Below are 26,136 nucleotides of genomic sequence, written 5' to 3' on the forward strand. Positions count from 1 at the left end.
GAAGAAAAGCCGCAGTTTTGGCTCTGGAGCCTTCAAAACCCAACATTCCAGTTGCAGGTTCAATATAAAATGTCTTCCATGGGCTCATGTGGTTATACTTGGTTTCGGCTAGTGGTGCTGCTCTGGATGGTCATAGAAACACTCATAATTGAAGTCTTGTTAAAGGAATTGGGTCACTGGGGACAGACATTGAGGTTTCATTTGGGGTTTACTTCTTGTCTGCTCTCTGCTTCCTGACTGAATTGAATGTGACTAGTCACCTTGTTTTCTTGTTGCCTTTCTGGCTATGATAGACTGTATACCTTTAAATCATGGTCCCCAATACACCCTCCCATCCTTAAGTCCTCTCTCTCCCAAGCCTATGTGCATTTTTCCAGCACTATGACCCATTTAGAGGTCTTTTTTTTTTAAAAAAAAATTCTGAATCTGTCTTTATTGTGTGTCTGTAATTATTTTCTTTCCAGGATCTCTTCTTAAAATGCTAAGCACTTCTTAAAAACCTAAGCTGTGGCATTGCTAGGGCAAATATGTCCCTGCCTGCTTTCTCTGCCCAGTCTGACATGGCAGAAAGTTCATCCACTCCCTTTGAGACTTCTGGGTGGGAGCCACACTCATCACCTCAATTCTGGTAACCAATTGACCTATGCTGCTACCAAGTAACTTGCAGCATGCTGCCCACAAACCCCATTTAAATGCTCGACCTCCTGAAAGAGCCAGAGTTCATGTTGGCAGCATGGCTCAGGAAGCCACTGTTTCAAAACCTCATGTTTTTTTTTTTTTTTTTTTTTTTTCTGCTACCACTGAATCAGGAAAACCTCTCTTAAAGGAGGCATGGCTTAACTCTGTTTTTTTTCCCCTAGAATTTCTTCCCAAATTCTCTGAGGTTTTAAGTGGATTTTAGTTGGCTATGTTGACACCAATTTGTAGTAAGAGGTCATTTGTTTGTTTCCCAGTCACATGGCAGCTCAGACCCAAGATAATCACACAGAAACTGTATTAATTAAATCACTGCTTGGCCTATTAGTTCAAGCTTCTAATTGGCTAGCTGTTACATATTAATTTTACCCATCTCCATTAATCTCTGTATCATCACGAGGCTGTGGTTTATCGGGTAACATTCCAGCATCTGTCTCTGACAGGGCTACATGGCTTCTCCCTGACTCTGCCTTCCTTCTCCCAGCATTCAGTTTAGTTTTCCCCACCTAGTTCTACTCTGCCCTATCAGGCCAAGCCAGTTTCTTTATTTATTAACCAATAAAAGCCGTGCATAGGCAGAAGAACCTTCCACATCACTTATAGTCAGACTAATTAGGTTCTTTAGATACATAGAGATTGTATTCTACATAGATAGGTAATCTTCAACCACTTCAAAGATCTGTAGTACATGAATAACTTAGGGTTCTGTTGATGTGAGACATGATTGCTCATGGAAGCACTGAAGACACTCCACTTGGAGCTTGTTTTCTTTTTGGCACAACTGACCTTTGGGCAAGGAACTTCCCATACTTCAACCACTGAAAGGACAAGCAGGATATAAGAAAAAAGACTGCCAAACCTTGCCAAGACAGGGTAAGATGATTCTGAATTTTTTTTGCCTCTGAAAATGGTCTGTCAATTATATTAGACCTTAGCCAAAGTTAGTTGCTTCAACATTGCAAATGAAACTTTGGGTGTTTTCCCGGGTAGGCAGTTGTCTCTGTCATCTACTGCACATTTTGGAAACTGCTTGATTGCACTTCCTGCCTACTCAAGTAATATACTCTCTCTTCTCAGGCCTTCGATGGGGCTGAAGATTAGATAGTTGTAGTCACCTTCCTGTTATGATCTAGTCAAGCCATCTCTAATACAAGACTTAGACTCCTTAGGATAGAATGATTATTAAAACTTTTAGCATATGGTCCTTGCTTAATATTGTTTATGCCGGTTGTATTCCTAATTTTATACTTGATATCTGTTCTTAGTGTATACAGTTTTGTATTGGGTTTGGAACTCTCTTATTAAGACAAAAGGAGGAAGAGATGGGGAATCTCCTTCAACCAATGGCCTTCAAGAGGCTGTACCAGGTTGGGGTGTATCTTTTGGGTACTCAAAAAGCCAGTTCACTCTCTTCTTCCCATGCTCCACACCTTGAGGTTGGACCCCCATTCCTGTTCCATGAGCTTTCCCTTTTAATAAAGAAAAACCTTAGAACACTTTATTCAGTGTTATCATCGGATTATTTAACTTGTGTTCAGCTTCATACCGTCTATGTGATGTATTCATCAAAGCATGGCAAGAACTAGCCTTCAGCTCCAAGAGTGTCTGTGCATGCAGCAGGCCATAGAACTGATGAACAAGAAAAGTTAGCATTTGGTTAGCCTCTCACAATGTAGAACTAACCCATCATTTTACTTTAAACCCAAAACAGTCCCAAGGGACTAACTTTATTAGCTTCATTTTAAAAGTGGAGACCCAAACTCAGAGGATAAAGATTATACAAACAGACAAAAGACAAACTCATCCTACTGAATTTCAGGGGAAATGTATGGAAATCTTTCCTTATCCATGGTTTAATTTATTTGTGGTCAACTGTGGCTCGTAAATAGAAAATGGAAAATTCCAGAAATGATTTCTATGTTTCAACTACTAAAATGTTTTGAGCAGGGTAATAAAAATCTCACTTTTCTCTGGTGAGCATATGTATATAAACTACCTTCCTATTAGTCATTTGGTGCCATGAGATTATCAGTCTAGGTGTCTTCAGAAGGAGGGTCTGGTCCACCATCCATGAGATGATCATCAGTCTAGGTGTCATCAGAAGAGGGTCTGGTCCACCTCTGTAACTCAGTCTTTCTCCACAGAAAACCTTTCATAGCATTTGCAGAACTGAAGGTGATCTGTTCTGCTAATTGTACTCACATTTTCAATGGCTTATGAGAGACTTCCTTAACAAGTGCAGTGGGAAAAAAATCCTTTTAAAATATGATGATTTAAGTAAAGTAGGTGGTTTGTGTAAGCAATTAGTTACAGTAAAAAATATGATTAAAAAAAGTGTATAGAGCCAGACAGTAGTGGCACACAACTTTAATCACACCACTCAGGCAGCAGAGACAGGCAAATCTCAGTGAATTTGAGGCCAAGCTTGTTCTACAGGGTGAGTTCCATCAACAGCCAGGGCCACACAGAGAAACTCTGTCTCAGAAAAACAAAAAGAAAAACAAACAAACGTACATGATAGTATCATATTTATTTAGAGCTTCATTAAGACCAAGGTTAACATTACTCTTATCACTTAGGAATATACCCAAGAAAGTTCCAGATAGCTTAAATGATTTTGAAAAATATTTAACTATAAAAGGGTTCAAAACATAAATGGAAGTGCTAGTGAACATGTGTTAGAGGGGCCATACGCTCAGCTACTTGGGTTGTTCCACTGTTGACGCAGTTGAGATAAATATCATCTGGTTTTGTGGGGCATGTATGCTGTGCTCTCTGATGTTACATGTGAGATGAGAAATATTATTCTGAGAGTTTGTCTTCTGAAGTTCTGCAAGGCAGGGAGTGGTTAGAAGCAGCTCCTAGAGTCCTTTCCCACCAAGCTGAACTGAGTTTTTAATTGGAACCTTCTCTAGCTGGTGAAATCATCGGCATTTGGTCGTCATTTCTCTAGTTCTTTGTCTCCCGGGAGGTCACCATGTGAAGACTCTGTAATGGGTGTAACAAGGCTGAATTTGTAAACACCATGTTTAAAAGTCCCTTATGAGTGTGCATCATGTCACTCTTTGGCCAAGTTGACTTATACAGTGCTCTGTCCTTTTGGGAGTGTGTGTGTGTGTGTAGAAATTTCTTATTTTATGTTTATGAGTGTTTTGTTCTGGCTACATGTTTATATGTCTGGGAGCCGGTGTGTATGGAGAAGAAGGCATTGGATCCCCTGGAACTGGGGTTATAGATGATTGTGAATCACCATGTAAGTATCTTCTGCAAGAGCAGCATGTGCTCTTAACTTCTGAACCTTCTCTCCATGTCCTCCTCTGTCCATTTTAATAAGACACCCCACATTTATTTTATAAAGAGATAATTGAGGCTTTCCAAAAGTGCAAGTCATAGATTTAGAAGAACTAGCGGAAAAGTCTCAGGTGAATGAAGCTTAAGTGTTGGTCAATTTTGGTGTCAGTGTCATTTGTTCATTTAACCTCCAACCCACAGATGACCATGACACCAACTGATGGCCATGACACAATGAACAGTTTCTATGATAAGATAAATTTTACAAATTTACTATCTGTCCTAAATTACTTTTATGATTAATATTTAGCTTAGTAAGAATGCCACAAGTAGTAATAATTCTTTTAATAGGATTCCTCCACTATAAGTACAGGCGGTGGCTTTGCGGTAAGGGAAGGCTTTACCCAGAGCAAATCTGACTTGTAATTGAATCTCATCATCAGGTTTTAACTGTTCATTTGGTAAAAACATAAAAACATAAAGTCCTTGTTCCCTAAACCAGTTTTTCTATACATATTACTAAGAGAGGATCAATATTTAAGAAAATGTTCTTATTATATACAGAGAGTGAGACCAGCTCTCCCTTGGAATATCAAACTGACCACAGAATATTTTACTAACTTATCACAGCCAACTCAGTTATGTGTGTGCCATTTTTCTTTAATTTCAACTCTTACCAACTTTTGATGGCATTCTTCAGCCTTCTTGTTGTGTCATTATATTTTATTTTTTATGCCAGAACAATCTTTTATCTGGACAAAATTTTATTTTGTCACCCAAAATCCTCTCTCAGCTAAAAGTGTTGACTTTTTCTTTATTTTTTTTTCTGAAAATACACCTTCTATGTTGCTTTTCTTATTTGAGGTTCTCCTGCCTTATTTTCCCTGAAAAATTTCAGGAAACACCTTTTTTTTTTTTCCTTTTTCTGATTTGACAAGTGTTTTAGTTAGGGTTTCTATTGCTGCGATGAAATACCATGATCAAAAAGCAAGTTTGGGAGGAAAGGGCTTATTTGGCTTACACATCTACAATGCTGTTCATTATTTAAGGGTTCAGGACACAAACTCAAACAGGGTGGGACCTGGAGGCAGGAGTTGATGCAGAGGCCATGGAGGGGTGCTGCTTATTGACTTGCTTTCCCTGACTTGCCCAGTCTGCTGTCTTATAGAAACCAGGACCACCAGTCCATGGGTGGTGTCACCAACCATGGGCTGGGCCCTTCCCCATTGATCAATAATTGAGAAAATGTCTTACAGCTGGATCTCGTAGAGGCATTTCCTCAGCTGAGGCTGCTTCCTCTCTGATGATTCTAGCTTGTGCCAGATTGACATAAAACCAGCTGATACAAGATAACCACACTCCAGATGAAAACCTATGGAGCTGAAAATATCACATTATATCTTTACTATTGTATAGTTATAAATATATTCAAAACGCGGTGACACTTACATGTTCTTTTAACAAATTTAAGTTAACCATGTGTTAAAAATGTAAGTCTTGTTGTTAAGTTAATGCATTTCAGAAAGTTTTAGATATCCTCAAAAGGATGCTAGGTCAGACACAGAGGTGAAGAATTAATGGCTATGCTGAAGATAATCTTGACTCTGAATCTATGATACTCCAGTTCCTCAATCACTAAATTCTAATCAGTTTACTAGCTGAGTAGAATCTTTAACAGGGGTGTGACTTTTAGTTCACAATACTTAATACTTAGAAGTGCTGTGGAATAATGCTCTTGTACACTGTAACGATTTGTCATTTGAATCAGTTTATTAAAAAGCTGATTGGCCAGTAGTCAGGCAGGAAGTATAGGTGGCAACCAAACTAAAAGATGATGGGAAGGAGAAGGGCAGAGTCAGGAGATTCCAACAAGATGCAGAGGAAGCAGGTGAATATGCCATACTAATAAAGGTATTGCCACATGGTAGAGCATAAATAAGAAATATGGGCCAACTTATAATGTAAGAGCTAGTTAGTAATAAGCCTGAGCTATTTATAATTGGCCAAGCATTTATATTTCATGTTTAGCCTCTAAGTCTTGTTATTTAGGAAGGGGAATGCAGGAGAGAAACATCTGACTATGTATGGGGTTCCAACATGGGGCCAAAATTTCCATATGAAACCTGACAAAGCTTATAAAAGGATTCTAGACACACAAGAACAGAGTCAAGCATGGCCCCTTGGTAGCTATCTTTTCTCTAGTGGGGTCTGTTAGATGGCTATGAGCAGAAGTGTAGCTCCTTTAAGATGTGACTTCCTGGTTCATGCTGGCAGCAGGTATGGCTTTTTTTTTGGAGGTCCTGCTACCAAACACTTAAATGGAGTCTATGAACAGTGGGTGGCATGCTACTCAGTGGCAGCATGGACCCAGAAATTCCCCAGAGTTGGGGCAGTAAACATAGCTCTAGGCCATACCTTTGCTAGGAGGCTAAACTCTCATAGACCAAGGAGTTGGATGGAGCCAGTGGCCAAAGCTGCCACTTTGGTCCAACCTATGCCACTTAACAGTTTAAAGACTCATGTAGTTAGAAAAAGATAGTGACAGGCAATTAAGACAGATCCATAAAAAAAACAAGAACAGAAGCAAAATCTCTAAACGGGTTACAGAATATTTAAAAATATATGTAGGCTTGAGAGAAAATGAAGACTCCTAGCAATAGTAGAGAGAGTGCCTGAACTAGCTGTCTACTGTAAATAGATTGGTGACTTCCCCAATTGCCATCATAGATACTCTATCCAGTAACTGATGGGAGCAGAAGCAGAGATCCACAGGCACTTTGTGGAAGAAAAGGAACAGGGATTGTACCAGTCACGGTGGGGCCATTATGGGAGAATCCACAGAAACAAATGACCTGAGCTTGTGGGAGCTCATGAACACTGGACCAACAGTTATGGAGTCTGCATGGGACTGACCTAGGCCTTCTGCATGTGTGTGACAATTGTGTAGCTTGGTCTCTTAGTAAGGCTTCTAACAGTGAGAACAGGTCCTCTCCCTTATGTTTATCTGGCTTTTGGTAACATGTTCCCCATACTGAATTACCTGGCTCCATCTTGACATAAGGGGAGGAGCTCAATCCTTCCTCAACTTGATGTGCTTTATGCCAGTCCATGGGAGGTCTGCCCCATTCTGAATGGAGATGAAGGAGGAGTGATTGGGGAGGTGGGTAGACAAGACAGGGGAGGGGATGGAAGGAGAGGAGTGAGGGGAAACTGGTTGGCATAAAAAACAGTATTTAAAAATAAAAGTAAAAATAGTTTAAAAATGGGTAGAAAAAAATCCTTAAAAAGAAATAGAGTAAAAAAAATATAAGCCACATAAAGATGGGAAATACACAAGGAGTCTGAATTATGTATATTATTGTGTTGTCTTTAAAATTTTTGGCTCCCAAGAGACCTTGGATTATAAAAGCCGCTATATTAAACCAACCTATATATTTTAAAAATATATTGACTTCAAAATTTAAGTCAAAAGATATGTTACTTTGGGAAAGAGATTCTGCTTCCATTTTCACAAGAAATCAGAGGATCTGGATTCATCCTGAGTTAAGGAAAATCAGGTTTGATCAAGGAAGACCCCCTGAAAAAAAATCACTGATGAGAACAGATGGCCCAGAGGATACAACATTTCGGAGCACCTCTATTGCAGTTTCCTCTGGGTTCTATATCCAGAACAGCTTTAAGGCTGCTGGATGAGATGATCCAGCCTCACAGAATACTCCAGTCAGGACTTGACCATAATCCTAAATTTTCTCAGTGCCCCCCCCAAGAATATCAGCACCCTCAATAAGCAGGAAGTAATCTAGAGAACTATGCCTACATTCCCCAAAAAATGGATTATGGGTGTTTGTCTTTGTTTAGGGACTTGGTTACAAATTGCTATTGGCTATAGTCAAAAAAAGGCTAAGCAAAAGAGTTAAATTCAGAGAGCTCTTTCTAAAAGAAGAAAGGGCAATATGATATAGATATGATAGAATAAAAGGACAGATTATTGAACCTACTTTAATCCAAAACCCAGCCTTTAATCTTACATACTTTACATTGGTATGGATTTGGGTTTCTTGTTGAAAATTTAATGTTATTTTTTAATGTATGTATATTTCTACTCTTGTTTAAGGTATTATGTTTATGCAGTTCATTAAAAATGTAATATATAATTAAGAAATACAGATTAATAGTCATGTATAATAGTCAAATTTATAGTCATGTTAAATATGTTTTCAAGGTCATACAGAGTTGTATTTCAGATAGATAGGTAATCTTTAAACACTTCAAAGACCTACAGAATATGACATTTAATATGTTTAATAACCTAAGACTTTTCATGACAGTGAGACACGTCTCATTGTTCCTGGCAGCAACAATCTACTTCAAAAAGATAATGGGCATTGAAGAAATGTTATATGGAGTTTATTTTGTTTGTGGCAAAAGTTAGCCACTGGATAAAGAAACTGCCCTTGTCTCAATTGCTGATAGTTGATGTGGGAGTGTCATCTATCTATCTGTTGCTTTATTGGTTAATTAATAAAAAAAACTGCTTGGCCTGATAGGGCAGAATTTAGATAGGCAGAGTAGACCAAACAGAATGCTGGGAGAAACAAGCCGAGTCAGGCAATCGGCATGCCTCTCCTCTTTGGGTCAGATGCCATGGAGCCAGCCACCAGGTCAGACATGCTGAATCTTTTCCGGTAAGCCACGATCTTGTGGTGGCATACAGATTATTAGATATGGGTTAGTCAAGATGTGAGAGTTAGCCAATAAGAGGCTAGAACTAACGGGCCAAGCAGTGTTTAAATGAATATAAGTTGTGTGTTGTTATTTCGGGTGTAAAGCTAGCTGTATGGGAGCCAGGCGGGAATGCTGCCCACAGCTCCTTCTACAGACAGTTACTGTCCAAACTGGACCAGCAGGACACAAGAAACACAACTCCTGAACTTGGCCAAGACAAGGTAGGAAAGTCCTTCAAAATTCCCTGCTTCACGGGAAAGTTTGTCAGATAATCTAGTTGGATGCCTCAAAATTGGAGAGGAACCTAGGGTGACTGTATAGGTGGCCTGATGTCCCTGTCATTAGGTAACACTTCATCCTTCTGGGGTCTTTGATGAACTTGAAGTCTAAATACTCATAATTATAGTTTTACTTAGTTATAATGGAAAACAAATTAAAAACAAAATGTTATACTCACTAAGATAAAATAGATAATTATTTTCTCAAATTTTGCCAAATACAAATAGACATTATATTATTATAGATATTATAATATCTATATTATATTATAATATAGATATATATTATATATATCTATATTATATTATATTATAGATATTATAACTATAATTTTTACTTGATAACTGTTTTGTTGTATATAATCTCACTTTTTAAAAGTTAAAACCTTCCTTTTTAATTAGACAAAAAGGAGGAAATGCTGTGGAACAATCTTCTTGTACACTGTAAAGATTTGCCACTTGAAATTAGTTTACTAAAATGCTGATTGGCTAGTAGTCAGGCAGGAAGTATACCAGTGAGATGCAGAGGGAGCAGGAGATGAATGTGCCATGCCAATAAAGGTACTGTCACATGGCAGAGCGTAAATAAAGAATATGGGTTAACTTAAATGTAAGAGCTAGTTAGTAATAAGCCTGAGCTATCAGCAGAGCATTTATAAATGATATTAAACCTTTGAGTCAATTATTTGGAAGGTGGCTGTTGGGTATTTTGTAACAGGTAGGTGGGAGAAAACTCCATTTACATAGAAGAGTTTTTATGTATAAATAAAAGCAACTTCTGTGAGCTTTTGAACAGTTGTAGCTTTGTTAGGTCTATGAGAACATTCTGATGCCTCTGTAAGCTACCCATCCCATCAGCATTTAACTGGCCACCCATTATGTCTGATTGTTCTCCTGACCCATATCTGCCATCTCTGTCTGCTGATCTGCTGCTGTCCTGACAAGTTTCTCTTTGCTGTTTTATTGCCAGTGGGGCTGTGGGAGTCAGCTTTATTCTCTCTCAGTTCCGATCTCTTCTCTCAGTAGAATAAGTTGGACCTGCTTTCCCTCCTCTATCTCAGGTGAGAAAGTGGAAATTATGCTGCCAAATGATTTCCCGATTTCTCTTCCATTTACCTCTTCATATATTTCTCAGCTTCCTGTCATTTCGTTGGACTGGCTGATGATAATGACGATGATTTTACAGTCATATCTAGAAGGCAGATCCTCCCACACCCACTTTTCTCCTCTTTATTTTTATTAGCAGTGTAGTGAAAAGCTATTGCAATGTGGTGTTCTAAGCCCACCCAATTCAGGCAGGGGAATCAAAGCAGTTGTAGGAATCAGTGGTTCCCTTGCTGTTGATTTGATCCTGTCTTGTGTCCTGGTTCTATGTGAGCATCCCTGCAGACACCATGATGGCAGAGCAACAACCCACAGGAGGCAAGAAGGAAATCGGTTTAACATAACTTGTTAGCCAGTTCTGGTTCAAACTTCTTGAGTCTGACACCAGACAGCAAACATTTAAATCCAGGACAAGTTTGAGAAAAAGTTTCCTGGTAACCATGATCTCAATCTCATGTGCACAAGTCAAACTTAAGGCACAACTGAACTAAAACTCTTTTGCAAAGTACATGTGACCATTTCTATAAATATGGGTTCTATAACTTAAGAGCCTAGGGAAGGATCTAGTGTAGCCAAGGTCATACGGATAGCACATAGGGCACCAAGATGTACATGTGACAAGTCCTCCAAGAATGGGTTCTATTGACTGAGAAACAATGCTCAGAATAAAGGTCTAGGGGAAAAGGTCTGGGAGAAACAATAATCTGGGGGAGATTCAGGTATGGCCTGGCTCTACAGAGAGCACATATTACCTGGCCCTACAGAGAGCATAGATTATTACCTGGCTCTACAGAGAGCATAGAGTACCTGGCCCTACAGAGAGCACAGAGTACCTGGCCCTACAGAGAGCACAGAGTACCTGGCCCTACAGAGAGCACAGATTACCTGGCCCTACAGAGAGCACAGATTACCTGGCCCTACAGAGAGCACAGATTACCTCACCCTACAGAGAGCACAGATTACCTGGCCCCCTACAGAGAGCACAGATTACCTGGCCCTACAGAGAGCATAGATTACCTGGCCATTAACTACATTGTTCCATCCTTTCCATCCAGCCTTCTGGGAGGAAAACAGATATGCGTCTCTTCTGCTGAGGAGACAACTCAGCATGTTTAATATTTTTGTTTTCCCTAGTGTTTATCTGTGAGCACGGGGACATTGTGCCCTCTATGGTTCTAGAAGTAACCTTCTTTCTTGTTCTTGAGATTCCCCTCCCCAGTTCACCAGTGGATATGCCCCCCCATATCCACCATGGGCCAGAATCTCTGTGTCCAAGGCTGTGTCTCCAGGCACACCCTTTAGCACTCATGACCTGCCTGCATTGACCAGACCTCTTCCTAGCTCCAGACTCCTATGCTTCCACTGTGGTCTGATACTAAGTCTGCTTTGTGGGCTCTGCATTTTCTCCTAAATGCTCAAGCAGTCCCCATGGCTAGGGTCAATGGTGAATCTCTCTGTTGCTTCTGTTCCTTGGTGGACCCATCGTTTAAAAAAAAATCTTTTTTTTTTCATTTTACATAACAATCCCAGTTCCCACACCCTTCCTTGCTCTTGCTCCCTCCCTTCACCTTCCCACTCCACCCCCTATCCATTCCTCAGAGGGTAAGGCTTCTCATGGGAAGTCAACAAACTCACATTGCTTTGAGGCAAGATCAAGGCCCTCCACCCTCTATCTAGGCTGAGCAAGGTATCCCTCCAAAGAGAATGTGGACCCATCTTTTTTGATGATCTTTTGCATGTGGTCACATTTGCTGGCTCCCATGTCATGCCAACGATAAGTTCTTCCCTGAAACAACTGTAATTAGTGTTGTCCTTGAAGCCCAGTCTCATTTCTATGAGTAAAGAGGCCAGCATTGTGGCCTAATCCAGGCACTTCTCCTCGTGCTCACTAACTCCATGGTACGTAAGATGGAATGAGGTCTATATTGTAAAGGAGTTTAAGGACTTGATTGCATGCAAATCTGTCTCTACCTTCTTAGACCTCTGTCTGGTCTCTGAGGTATTAGCTTTTGTTTTGATTCTGACAGAATCCTGACTCTAGTATCAGCCTAAGAGCGTTAGAAAGAATAGGCTTGGGGTAAAGGGAGGAATGTTTTTGAGAAATTTCTCCTGTAAAACTTACTAGACTAATCTGAGATTAACCAGTGTTTCCCTGGAGTTCACCATTCTAAAAACACCAAGGAGAATCTACTCTCAACACCCCAAGTCAAGAGCAGAACAATTCATCCATGTGACCAGTGAGATGACAGGGATTGATGTCAGCTCATTTCTACATCCACTTATGAGGGTGGAACAGTGAGGGAGCACTTCACCCCGGGGCCAGCAGGCATCAGCACCACATCCTTTCTGCCCCTTGTATAATTCCTCACACTCATTTCGTGAGGCAGATGCCGTAGATCCCTGTGGTGGTGGGAATTATGTCCTGCACAACAGCACCCACACATATCTAACTCCATTTATCCGGAAATGCAACCTTATTTGGAGATAGAACCACGGACAATTCAAGTTAGAACACGATAATAAATACCAGGTAAAGTGAGCTCCATTTGACCAAAGCTTCTCAAAGAAGAGAAGAGCCAGAGGCATAGACTCATACAGAAAGATGATCTGAAGATACAGGAAAAACAGCAAAAACAAACAGCTCCTTCTAATCACACAGATTGGAATGACATATCTGTGAACCAAGAATTGCCAAGCATTGCTGGTATCTACCAGAGGCTAGAGAGCAAAAAAGAATTCCTCTGTCTAGTATTTGGAGAAAGCATAGTCCTGTTGACAACTTGAGTACAGACATGTAGCCCCCAGGACTATAAGAGAATAAGAATAAAATTCTGGTATTTTGATACACCAATCTTATGGTACTTTACTAAGACAACCATAGGAAGTTAGCACCAGCTCAAGGTTTAGAAATGCTGATTCGCCTGATGGCCAGGGCTCAGAAACACTTAGACCTAGCTCCCTCCTCCTCTTATTGGTTGATCTCTCCCCAGGTGTACTCCCTCTTTCTCATCAAAGTCACTCTTAAAAAGCTACACCATAGCACGAGCTGTTCTGTGGAACTGGAGAATGTTCAAGAAATATTTCACAGGAAAAAACCCAAAACCAAACATAAAGAGCGAAGCTCTGCCTAAACCAGTCTTGTGATTTTGCAGGGCCCTGTGGAACATCGTGAATTCTCAAAGGAAAGGCGACTAGAGATTACTATATTTCCCAGGCTAATTTGACCATGGCCTTTCCTTTAACGAAGCATCTCATGGGATTCATGTTCTGTCAAAACTACTTTGGGAAGTTCAGAATTAAACAAACAAGAAAATAAAACCATTTTTAAAAAATTTTATATTTGTGGTAGTTTGGATGTAATTGGCCCCTATAAGCTCATAGGAGTGGAACTATTAGGAGATGTAGCCTTGTTGGAGTAGGTGTGGCCTTGTGGGAGGAAGTGTGTCACTGTGCAGGTGGGCTTTGAGTTCTCCTGTGCTCAAACTATTCCAAGTGCCTCAGACCATATCCGGTTGCCTGCAACATGTATAACTCTTAACTGACTTCTCCAGCACCATGTCTGCCTGCATGCCGCCATGTTGTGTGATGAACCTCTGGACTGTAAGGGAGCCACCACAATTGAATGTTTTCCTTTATAAGAGTTGCCATGGTCACGGCATCTCTTCACAGCAATAGAAACCCTAACCAAGACAATATTTAGATCAGATAGTTCTCTTGGTACTTAAATTTGTTTATTGGTGTTTATTCATTGCACATGATGATGAGGTTCATAAAGTTTCATTTATTCCATGTATACCATGTGCTTTTAAAAATAATAAACCAGCTATTTTTGTGAGTCATATTTTTACACGAGTGTCTGAAGGAAAATTGGAGAGCACGCCTGCGGCATCTGAAATTAGTTTTTTATCGCTGGGTAGCATAAACTAGTGCTTTGCTTTATGTTTCTTATTCTTTGGATTGTTATATGAACTCTCAGGGGCAATGCCATCTAGTCAAAAGTCATTATGAAAATGCCTATAATTGAACAAAGTTGGATCAGTGGATTTGTATTGAGGGTGAGTGCACATTGTTGGTGTGCTGAATTCTTATCACTTTCTGTTGCCTAAGCATATATTTTAAATTCAGTTGTAAGGGCTAGAGATCTGGTTAAGAGTACATACTGTTTATGTAGAGAATCAGATATAGATTCCTAGCATCCATGCTGGGTGGCTCACAATTGCTAGTAAATCCAACTTCAGGTGATCTGATACCTCTGGGATCTTTGGGCACTCATGTGCACACATCTATACCCCTAACTCATAATTGAACTAATTCAAATAAATATATACATTTATTTTTTTCACACCAGAATTAGGACTTAATCGCTCTTGAGAGTTTCTGGTTCTAGCACCTTACCAGAGATACTCAGTGTGATTGATCCAGATGGCTTCAGTCTACATGGCTGTCATATCCTCCCACCTCCTGGTGACAGCTTCCTGTGGAAAAGCTAATACACCCTCCTTGGCTGTCCTTCCTGGCCACTGTACCCCACATGCACTGTGAAGATATACAGTACTACTTCTGGATCTTGTGTTTGATTCCATAGCTCCACTATGGGAGGCCTGGCCCCAATCAAGTCATTCCTCCATGAGTTCCTGTCTCTCTCCCTACCTGCACCCTCCGACTTGGGTGTGTGTAGCTTCTAGGCAAGCTCTATACCTGCCAAGACCTGTGAGTAAGAAAATCTTTTTATTTCTCTTTTGCGTATCTCTTAATTGTTGAAGGGGTGCTTCCATCTTCAAGATCTTACATGTGAACAACTGGAAAATGAGTGTCTCAGGGAGAAAGTGTGAGAAAGGACCGATTACAGGCTTTGTGCTGCTGTGAGGTCTCTGGGGAACAGAGTTAAGAAGACAGAGTTTTCAGAAATAAATGTGGTCATTAGTTCTATAATTGACTTTGGGAACAGGGAGGGTAGAACCTAGGCAATATGTATACATTCCTCAAATCCGTGTGTGTGTGTGCGCGTGCACATGCGTGTGCCTGTGCTCTTCCTCATCAGTGTGTGTGTGTGTGTGTGTGTGTGTGTGTGTGTGCATGTGTGTGTTCTTCCTCATCATCCAGGGGGCCTTTTCACATTCAGGGACTGTTGTGTGTCATTTATGCAGGTGCAACCTGAAATTTTTATTCTAGCTAAGAAAACACTAAGGTTAATGTGGTTCCTCGTGACAGCTTTGCTTAATGAATTCAAATTTAAAACAAGAACAGGAAAAAAATATGCCTTTTTTTCTGGGGTCAGACACTAATTTTGGACAATCGTCCCTAACTATCATCCCTGTTGTGTTAGCTGCTCCTCATATCATATATAATATAGGGATCTGAGTCTTTCGCCAGTGCTTTGTTTAAGTGTCCCGTGTTTGCTTCTTCTGGAGGTTTCTTTGAATCCTTTGGGAATAGAGGAGGAAAGATGGTTCACAGAAGGGATGGTATTTAGACCATCTGAGCTTCTCAGGACAAGTTCTTGTGCATCAATATGACTGTTCCAGCAGGACAGACTGTATTATCAGGGGCATTTAACAGTCATTGATTATGACACAAATGAGCTTGGGGGGGGGGGTAACTGTTGAATTGAAATGACTTTTTTCCCCCAGTAGAGGATGGATTTTTTTGGTTCACATTTCTGAAGATTAGGTTTTCCGATGCAGTGTACAGACCTTGGCAGAATGGGATGTTGTTGTTGTGAAGTCAGTGTTTGATGTTTATAAGATAATGTCTGTGGCTGCTTATATGGCTCCGTTGGTGAAGATGCTTGTTGCTAAGCCTGAGGACCTGAGTCTAATCCCTGAGACCCACATTGGAGAAGGACAGAACAAAGTCTGTCAGGATGTCCTCTGATTTGTACACACACAGTATGACATCTCTCTGTGTGTGAGTGTGTGTGTAGGTACTTTCATATATCCTCATTTGTGACTGCACACTTGCACACATATACAGTAAATAAATGTAATTTTAAAAACTAAAAGACTGATGTCTGGAGTTAATTATGCAACAGATCCTTAAGCATCAGTGGGATATGGAAAGAAAATTTATTTTTGGAATGCTTTTTTTTTCCCTAAGAGGTATTAAGCTTTGTGAGCAATCAATTAAATTCAAAACAGCATTTATGGACTATGTAAAAAAAAAAAAAGACCAAAAGAAAAAAGAAAAACAATCTCTGTGAATTCGAGGCCAGCCTGGTCTACAAGAGCTAGTTTCAGGACAGGCTCTAAAAAAGCTACAGAGAAACCCTGTCTCGAAAAACCAAAAAAAAAAAAAAAAAAAAAAAAAGATTACAAAGAAATTAGCTTTCTTCCCCCTGAGCAGCAAAAGACCATATTGGTTGGGAATGACAGAGGGAGAGAAGGGTTACTGAATCAGGTGATAAAGGTGGCCACAGTTAAAAATGGATATCTTGGTCGTAGGGTGACTACGGAAGATCAGAACGCGTGTTTTGTTACGTCTTGTCTGAAGCTACCTATTTCTACAATTGGTGACTGTCCACAGCTATAGCAGAGACAGCCTGCTTCTGAAACTTAGCAACCGTGAACTCCCACAACATTCAGGGTAAGGATTCTTTTTTTGTTTGTTTCTTTTTCTTTTCTTTCCTTTCTCTCGCTCTTTCTCTCTTTCTTTTTTGTTTTGTTTTATGGAGACAGGGTTTCTCTGTAGCTTTGGAGCCTGTCCTGGAGCTAGCTCTTGTAGAGCAAACTGGCCTTGAACTCACAGACCTCTGCCTGCCTCTGCCTCCCAAGTGCTGGGATCAAAGGCATTTACCACCACTGCCCAGCAAGGATTCTTTAAATAGCACACACCTAATGTTTGGCTACAAGCACCATTTTTGTTGAGTAGCATGGTGCGAGGTTAAAATGAAGTCCATGGCTGCGTTTGTTTCTCACAGTTCCCTGAGGTCTTTTCCATAGAGATTCATGAGTGTTTTTCCTGATGCCTTTTCCAAAAGACCAGATGTCTCGCATTCAGATTACACAGAAGCTACCCTGGGGAGCCCTTTGAAGGCACCAGCTTCTTGTAGTCCTCCATTGGGAATAAAAGAATAGATTCCAGGACTGGAAGCAACCCCTACGTAAGCCCCTCTTAGGAACTTGGAGGGAGGTGGTTAGTTACTCTTCAGGAGAAGGCCAGTGGCATGGCAGGAGTCTTCTTCAGTGTTCTATTGCTATGAAGAGACACCATGACCGCAGCCACTCTTCTAAAGGAAAGCATTTAACTGGAGCTGGCTCACAGTTCAGAGGTTTAGTCCATTATCATTGCGGTGGGGAGCACGGGGGTTGTGCAAGCAGACATAGTCCTGGAGAGTAGATGAGAGGAAAAGAGAGTGAGCCACCGGGTCGGGCTTGAGCTTCTGAGCATTCCAAGTTCACCCCACCCTTGGTGACACACTTCCTCCAGTACAATCACACCTCCTTCACCAGTCACACCTCCTAATACACTGTGGACCTATGGGGGCCGTTTGCATTAAACCACCACACCAGGAGACAGTTGAGGTGGAGAGCTTTAGTTTTTCTTTTCCTTTTCTTTTATCATCCAGGGATCTCAAACACAGGACCTCGTGCAAGCTAGGCAGGCACTCTACGGCTGCGCTACAAGTCCAAGTCCAACCCTCTTTTTGTTGTTTTTTGTTTGCTTTTTTTTTTTTTGACAAGATTTCTCCGTGTAGCCCTGGCTGTCCTGGAACTCACTCTGTAGACCAAGCTGGTCTAGAATTTACAGAGATCCACCTACCTCTTTCTCTTGAGTGCTGGGATTAAAGCTGTATGCCACCATCACCACCACCAGGTTGAGGGTTTTAGGATTCCCTTGGTTCTCAATACCTTTGCTGTTGTTTGTGGATGATGATGACGACAGAGAAGTTTCTATGTAACAGACAAAGCTATGATGTTCGTTAGCAGGCTTACCAGGGAAGGATGTGTCTCTGACTGAAGAGAAGACTTGGAGCTACTCCCCTCCATCCCCCATCGTCATAGCCAGAGCAAGACAAGGCCTTATGCAATCTGGATAGAAACAAGGACTAGGGTAACACCATAGACCTTTAGGACATAGAATCTCAAGATCTCAAGCCTTCGACTGTCCACAGTCTGCTCTTATGGCTGCATGAGGGGGGTGTTACTATAGTTAGGGCACGCATGGGGGTATCTTTGACAATCGTTTAAATTACCCCATCATTCTGGCTTAACATCACTGCTAACTGACCACTGCTGTTGGGAGTATATGGAATCAATTTTCCAGATAGAACTTTTACTATAGCTCCTTCTATAATAGCAAATTACCCCATGGTTCTTCAGTTCATTTACTGTTTTATAGAAGTTCTTAGAGTGTCTAGAGGTCTCCTTCCCCTTCCTGTCATCCCCTCTCCTCCACCCTTTTCTACTATCTTATATCTTGTTATGTAGCCCAGGCTGTCCTCAAACTTGAAATTACCCCAGGTTAGCCTTCCGAATCTGAGATTTGATGTATGGCCCATCTTAGCCTAAAGGATCTCATTTTGAATTTATGGATTCACCCAAATTCATACACTTTATACCAACATAAATATCTTTTATCTTTTCTCAGCTGGCATGTCCAACTGAGGGCAGTGTATTCAGCCATCCAAACATTTTATTTCTAGAAGAAATTTGTATTCCAAGAGTAAATCCAAGCCAGTGATAATAATATAATAATAGCGGTTTCTAGTTTTTCGTCTTACTTTTGAATCAGCTACATATAAGAATTAAGTCAGGAGTAGCAGAGGAAATACTAGAAGGTCTGCAGAGGGTATGGTGATTTCATACCAGAGTTACCAGGTCGAGGGTGCATGATCACAGGTCATGTTACAGCAATGCATGGAGGAAAGTCAAGAAAGCTGCACAGTTCCATCAATAAAAGCAACAGGGAAGTTACTGAGTTTAGTTGGGGTCCTAGAGCTGACTCAGTTGAGTTGGCTTAAGGCTTCTAAAAGTCCTGTTGTGGTGGAGATGACTCTTAGCTAAGACAGGCACACAGGGGCCGCTAGACCCAAGGAAAGACCAAAATGCATAACGGGTCTCTGTGGTTCAGCCGACACCCTTGTCAGCTTGCTCAGACTTTGCATGGCTGAAAAGGAAAGTGGTGTTGTAAGCCTAGACTCTTAAAAGAAAAAAAGCTTTTGGCACATAACTGTTATGATGAGTATGCTGTTTAAGCATAAACATGCTTCTATTTTTCATATTTAATTTTGATTATCTATTCTTCGAGGAATTTATAAACATACACAATGTATTTGGACCATATTCACTGTACACTCCTCCCAGAAGTTCCTCGTCTCCCTCCCAAATTCGTAATTTTTTTACAGCCTATTAACTCCAATTAGAACCATCTGCACATGTATATCAGGCCATCCACGGGAGCTTGGGCAACTTAGGAGGAACCTAAAAAGAAAACTGAGTCCCCCTCCTTCAGTCTATCAACTGCCAGTAGCTCTTAGCTCAGGAGTGGGGCCTTGTGACTCTTTCTCTACCCAATAAGCATGCTTTTTTAAAACCTAAAACAAAAGTATAACCCTTGGAATACATTTTTATTAACATAGTTTACATAAACATGGTTAACTATGAAGAAAGTCAGCTTTCATTTTAACTTATCTTTTTATGACTGAGTTCAATAGGCAAAAGAGCGCTCGTGTTCGTTTTAAATTAATTAAAAGTCAAAGGATATTTAGCAATCTGACTATGCATGTTGTCCTTGTCACAGGATGAAGGAGACCATCTGTTAGAGGCCACTTGTAGCAACCTGAAGACAGTTTCAGCTGCAAAAGACATATGATGACCTTCTTCTGGTTTTCAGGCCTGAATTTGGGAAGGCAAGAATCAAGAAGAGTTGGTCAAGACACAAGATGTAAGTCCTCCCTACCTGGAGTCAAGAAATAATTCTGACAACAGCATAGAATCGTAGTTAGCAGTAGTTGCTAGGAGCTTAACTTTGAATTTTGGGAAAGCAAGGGATCTTTCTGAAAATAGCTTAAAAGGATATTACAGACAAAAAAAATAACAATGTTTTACTGACAAAAATTACTCATGGGCATAAAATAAGAATTATTTTACATAAAGACCCACATTCTGATTTGACTTGCTTTGTACATTATCTGTATAACAGTTTACAACAGATGTTTTATTAATATGTTTATTTATCTAGATGTACACATACATTCAAATAACTGGTATTTTGAAAATATTTGGCATACTGCCACCACCCTACCTACCACCTGCGCTAGACAGAGAGATGCTAATCTTGTTCTTACTCAGAGAAGTTTCTCTTTGCAGTGAAAGCAGGGCTCCAGGGCTTCTAGATATCAGAGCATCTGCTTGAAGCTCGAAAGGGAGCTGAGGAGAGGAGGGAACTAGGGATGAGGCAACCGTGAGAGTAGGAAGAAAGGGGGAAGGGCTACAAATTACTGTCTTTCAGGTATGACAAAGCCACTGGAAACACCAGCTCACAGCAGCTGTGAACGGGTACCCAGGGCCCATAGAAGACTGGGTTTGTCAACAGGCAGCCACAGATTCGACAGGGGCACATGTGCCTACCTCTCTCTGCGGCACAATTAGCTACTGGTGGATCTTAGAGGTGAGGGAACCTGTGGTCTTCAGTTGTGTAGCCTCCAGGTTTAACCCAGTGGTCACACAAAGATCCTGGTTTAAATCTGTGGGTCACAAACCAGAAGACAAGACGTGACTGTAGATGGGGCCCTTGTGGGAGTGATGTGTATGTTCTGTAGGTACCTGAGAAGATAATATGTTCTGCTCTTGTCAAATGAACTGTTCTGTAGATCCAGTTCCATCAGATGGTTTAGGTGCTTTTAGTTTCTTGATCTTCTTCGTGTTTGCCTCTTTGCTCCCTGAGAGGGGAGGGGATCGTGAGGGGAGGGGGCTGAGAGGGGAGGGGGTCGTGAGGTCACTAATGTAACTGGATTTGCTCTGATATCCTATTTAGGGCTGAGTACCATGGCCTTTCCTTTAACGAAGCATCTCATGGGATTCATGTTCTGTCAAAACTACTTTTGGGAAGTTCAGAATTAAACACACAAACAAACAAAATATTCTGGTGTTTTGAGACCATAGGAAGCTAGCACCAGCTCATGGCTTAGAAATGCTAATTCGCCTGATAGCCAGGGCTCAGAAACACTTAGACCTAGCTCCCCCCTCCTCTTATTGGTCATCTTTCCCCCAGGTGTACTCCTTTTTCTCATCAAAGTCACACTCCCCAAGTCTGTTATTTTGTTTCACGTATTCATAGCTCTGTTGCTTGGCGTATCCGGTTAGAACTCGTGTGTCTTCATAGTGGAGAAATTATTTTATCAGTACAGAATATTCTGTTTTCTGGTAATTTTCTTTGCTCCTAAATCTGGAGCCATTTCTGATTTGGTAAGTTACTTTATTTCCTTTTCCTACCTGTCAGTATGGCTATTTGAGGTGAGTTTCTTGAAGGCAATGTCTAAATAGGTCTTTTGTTTTTACATTTCAAACTTCCAGTCTGCCTTTTTACTTGTAGATTTAGACCATTGATATTTAGTGTACTTACCGATGTATTGGGGTTATGAATCCTTTTTTTCTGTCTATATTACTTGATTTCTTTTTATTGTCTTCATGTTGGTTACCTGAACTCTTTAAAATATCATCTTAATTCATCGTTAGTGTTTTAGTATATGTTTTTGTACAGTTTTTTTAGTGTATGCTATCACATTATGTTAATATTCTTATCACAATCTCTCAGCACAATTTTGTCAGTTCAAGTGGGGTATAGAATCTTAACCCCCTTCATATATCTTTATTTCTCCTCATAAAGAATATACCAGTCAATAGCTCTTCTACATCCATTTAAAACCACATCAAACAGTGTTATCGTTTTCATTTCAACCATCAAATATACCTTAGAGTTGAAAAGGGAAAGGGAAGCTGCTGTCCTTGCGTTCTTTTGCTCAAGTGTTCTTTCCCTTTTGCTGATATTCTAAGGTTATTTTTTATTTGCTGGTTTCTACTTGGGGAATTTTATTTAGGTATCCTTGTAAAAAATATTTATATATTTTTATTTTATGGTATGGATGTTTTACCTGCATGTCTGTCGGTCCACTGTGGGTATGCCTGATGGCCGTAGGTCCACCGTGAATATGCCTGATGTCTGTAGGTCCATTGTAGTCTGCCTGATGCCCGTAGGTCCACCGTGAGTATGCCTGATGTCTATAGGTCCATTGTAGTATACTGATGCTCGTAGGTCCACCATGAGTGTGCCTGATGTCTGTAGGTCCACCGTGAGGATGCCTGATGCCCGTAGGTCCACTGTGAGTGTGCCTGATGTCTGTAGAGGTCACAAGAGGGAGTCAGGGGAACTTGTTTCTCTCCAAGGGAGAATAAATGCTGTAAATGTTTGATCAATGATCAGGAAGAAAACTGGAATCGAACAAAGTAATTTTTATGTTAATTTCTTTTTAACCCAATAGAGAGAGAAAACGTATATCCTAGCCTCTGTCCAACTCTGTATCAGAAATGGAACCAACTGAGGCCTCGAGCAACAATAGTGACAGGAACTGTACAATAGAAAACTTCAAGAAGGAATTTTACCCCATCGTATACCTGGTAATATTCGTCTGGGGAGCCTTGGGGAATGGCTTCTCCATTTATGTCTTGCTACAGACTTACAAGAAGTCCACATCTGTAAACGTTTTCATGCTCAACCTGGCCATTTCCGACTTCCTGTTCATAAGTACCCTGCCCTTCAGGGCTGACTATTACTTAAGAGAGTCCAATTGGATATTTGGGGATCTGACCTGCAGAGTTATGTCTTATTCCTTGTATGTCAACATGTACACTAGCATTTATTTCCTAACTGTGCTGAGTGTTGTGCGTTTCCTGGCCACTGTCCACCCTTTCCAGCAGCTCCATGTCACCAGCGTCAAGACTGCCTGGATCCTCTGTGGGATCATATGGGTTTTTATCATGGCTTCCTCGGCCATGCTTCTGAAGAATGGCTCTGAGAAGAAGAACAACATTATACTGTGCCTGGAGATGAGTCCCCGGAAGTTTAAGAAGCTACTGATCATGAACCACATTGCGTTGGTGGCAGGCTTCCTGCTCCCATTTGCCATACTGACCATCTGCTACCTACTGATCATCCGGGTCTTGTTAAAGGTGGAGATTCCAGAATCGGGTCTTCGGGCTTCTCACAGGAAGGCCTTGGTTACCATCATCATTGCCATGATCATCTTCCTCCTGTGCTTCCTGCCTTACCATGCACTGCGGACCCTCCACCTCGTCACATGGAAAGCGGATGCATGTGGAGACGCGTTGCATAAGGCCACGGTCATCACGCTGGCCTTGGCTGCGACCAATAGCTGCTTCAATCCCTTTCTCTACTACTTTGCTGGGGAGAATTTCAAAGATCGATTAAGGGATGTATTCAACAAAGATTGTCTACGGAAGGCAAAGGCAAAGTGTTGCCTTCCTCGGATAGATGAAGAGCAGAAATAAGAGTTCGGGGAGCTGTTATGCGGGTGTGCTTGTGACTCTTGGTGTTCACCTTCATCCACTGGTGGTCTCCAAATACTTTGTATTTGCATCATAACCAACACATCTTGGTTCCCAGCATTGAACTGACAACAACATTTGCGAATAAAGCCTATTTCAGAGATGTCATTGGATGCATTTGTAGTAGTTGGGACTAAATGAGAAATGTAGAAGAAGTATTTCTCCTGGAATCTTGCACACTGAAATGTGACATTGGGGAAAATGGCCAAGCACAGTCATGTCAGCTCAGCCATGCTATGCTAGGTCTCTGGTCCAGACAGTCTAAGTTCCCATCTTTAATACATCCTAAACCACCCCAGCTTTCCAATCCTTCCCCTATTAAAGCCCTTGAGACATAGCCAAACCTACGGGGGCCCTCCGTGTAGCGTGGAGAACATTCTAAGAACTCAGGAGCAGACTTTGGTTTGAAGAGGAAGACTGCCCTGTGACAAAGCAAGTCCAGAGAAGGTTGGTGAGAGGAAAAGGAGGAGAAGGACTAAGACAAAAGAGAGCGAGAGATACGGAGAGGTAAAGAGTAATTTCATGTTGCCCCAAGAGCAAACCAAGGAGAGGAATGTGCCCACTGTGTATTTCTTGCCAGGGATTTGGAAGCCCAAAGAGGGGGTGGGCTGGAATCACTTCTCTAGGGTATACAGGGATTGCGTGTGGAAAAGGGAAGCGGTGGAGTCATGGACTCACATCTTAGTCTTACTTTTAGACCTGGGTTTGGATTGACATCAGTGCAGTCATCGCTCCCCCTACTGGCCCACTGGTGTTGGGGCCAGCTCGATTCCGGAAATAACCAGGACAGCTTAAATTAAACAATTATATTTTTAATTGTTATAAGGGAAAACTCATGCCACAAGAATGGGAAGTCCGAGTTCCTCTGTGTGTGGCGGGAATCGCGCAGAGAGAGCACGCACCTGGGTCCTCCCAGTTTTTCTTCCTGGGCTCCAGGTAGCCATGCCTTAACTAGGTGTGATTGGTTAACAGAGTTTCCCCATCATCTCCCCCTTTTGTCTAAACAAGATCTATCCAAACCCAATACAACTATATACAATAGGAACAGATACCAAAAATAAAGTTACAAACAATATAAACAATATTAAGCAAGAAACACATAACACAAGTTTTACTAAACATTTTATTTTAAGGAATCTAAATCTTGCATTGAAGTTATGCTTGGCTAAATCATGAGGAAGGTAACTACAACTATCTGATCTTCAACCCCATCGAAGATGGAAAATAATATTACTTGAGTAAGCAGGAAGTGCAATCGGGCATCTTCCAAAATGTGCAACAAATGACAGAGACAACTCACTACCTGGGCGATCACCCAAAGTATCATTTGCAGTGTTGAAGCAACCAACTTTGGCTAAGGCCTAAAATGACGGACAGACCATTTTCAAAGGCAAGAAACTTTTAAAAACTATCTTACCCTGTCTTGGCAAGATTTGACAGTCCTGTTTTATCCATTTACGGATACTATGTATCTTTGTCAGAGGTTGAGGTATGGGCATTTCTTTGCCCAAAGGCCAGTTTTGCCAAGAAGAAAACAAGCTCCAGGTGGAGTGTCTTCAGTGCTCAACATTTTCTCTGGAAAAGATCCGTGCTGCCAGGAGCAATTATGTCTCACGTCAACAGAACTCTAAGTTATTTAAATGCCATTTTCTACAGTTCTTTGAAGTGGTTGAAGATTATCTATCTATGCAGAATATAATCTCTATGTATCTAAAGAACCTGTTTAGTCTAACTATAAGTATGACAAACATAGATGACTATTGATCTATAATTCTTAATACCTATATAACTTAAAGACTAAGACAATAAACAACTGTGTAATAAATGAGGACAATGACCTCCAAATGTAAGCAATGTATAAGTATCTTGATCAGAGGTAGAAATGCACACTGCAATATTGTAAATATATATCTATATATAAAATGTTTCAAACAGAGGTAGAAGCATGCATGCATACAATATTCAGTATTATTTAACTTTGTATCAATATACAAGAATCTATACCAATGTAATTATTTATAAATAATAACTCACAAACCAATCTATTATCCCATCATCCAATTACTCCCCCCACCTTTTACAAAAGGATCCCTGAGCTTATAAAATTTCACCCCAACCCTCAGTCGTATACCAATTATAATCAATCCATAAATGATGTCCTTAATCCTGAGGGCAAACTTTCCTGGGGGAGGGGACATCGTCTTCTAGAATTACTTCCAGCTGTAATGGGGGTGACGTTGTTTCTACTGGATCCTGTGAAAGTAAAATGAAGGTTAAGTTTCAAGATTAATGTCTGGTAAGATTGTAAATAGTCTTTGAGTGTTTTGTGGAGATCTGGCCAGAATGTTGTAAAAGCTGTGCACCATTTCAGCTAACCAAGTTGGAACCGTCTTGTGTAGCTGGTACCCAAAGCAGGTCTTGTAGTAGCGCTATCAGTGTCATGACGTCATATCAACCAGGTGGAGTTGTTGTTGTGGGGC

General features: G+C 40.9%; 1 protein-coding gene across 1 annotated transcript; it reads left to right on the forward strand.

Annotated features, from left to right (window-relative positions):
• Positions 1-16,548: 16,548 nt before the first annotated feature.
• Cysltr2 (cysteinyl leukotriene receptor 2) lies at positions 16,549-23,599 on the forward strand. Its single transcript, XM_038309675.1, has 3 exons — positions 16,549-16,676; positions 19,833-19,976; positions 22,573-23,599. The coding sequence occupies exon 3, from the start codon at positions 22,619-22,621 to the stop codon at positions 23,597-23,599; it is 981 nt and encodes a 326-aa protein (XP_038165603.1). The 5' UTR covers positions 16,549-16,676; positions 19,833-19,976; positions 22,573-22,618.
• The last annotated feature ends 2,537 nt before the right edge of the window (positions 23,600-26,136 follow it).

Source organism: Arvicola amphibius, chromosome 13, assembly GCF_903992535.2.
Source record: "Arvicola amphibius chromosome 13, mArvAmp1.2, whole genome shotgun sequence".
NCBI lineage: Eukaryota > Metazoa > Chordata > Mammalia > Rodentia > Cricetidae > Arvicola > Arvicola amphibius.

Excerpts from the sequence above, each read along its gene's own strand:
- Cysltr2 (XM_038309675.1), top strand. The coding sequence starts at position 22,619 with ATGGAACCAACTGAGGCCTCGAGCAACAATAGTGACAGGAACTGTACA.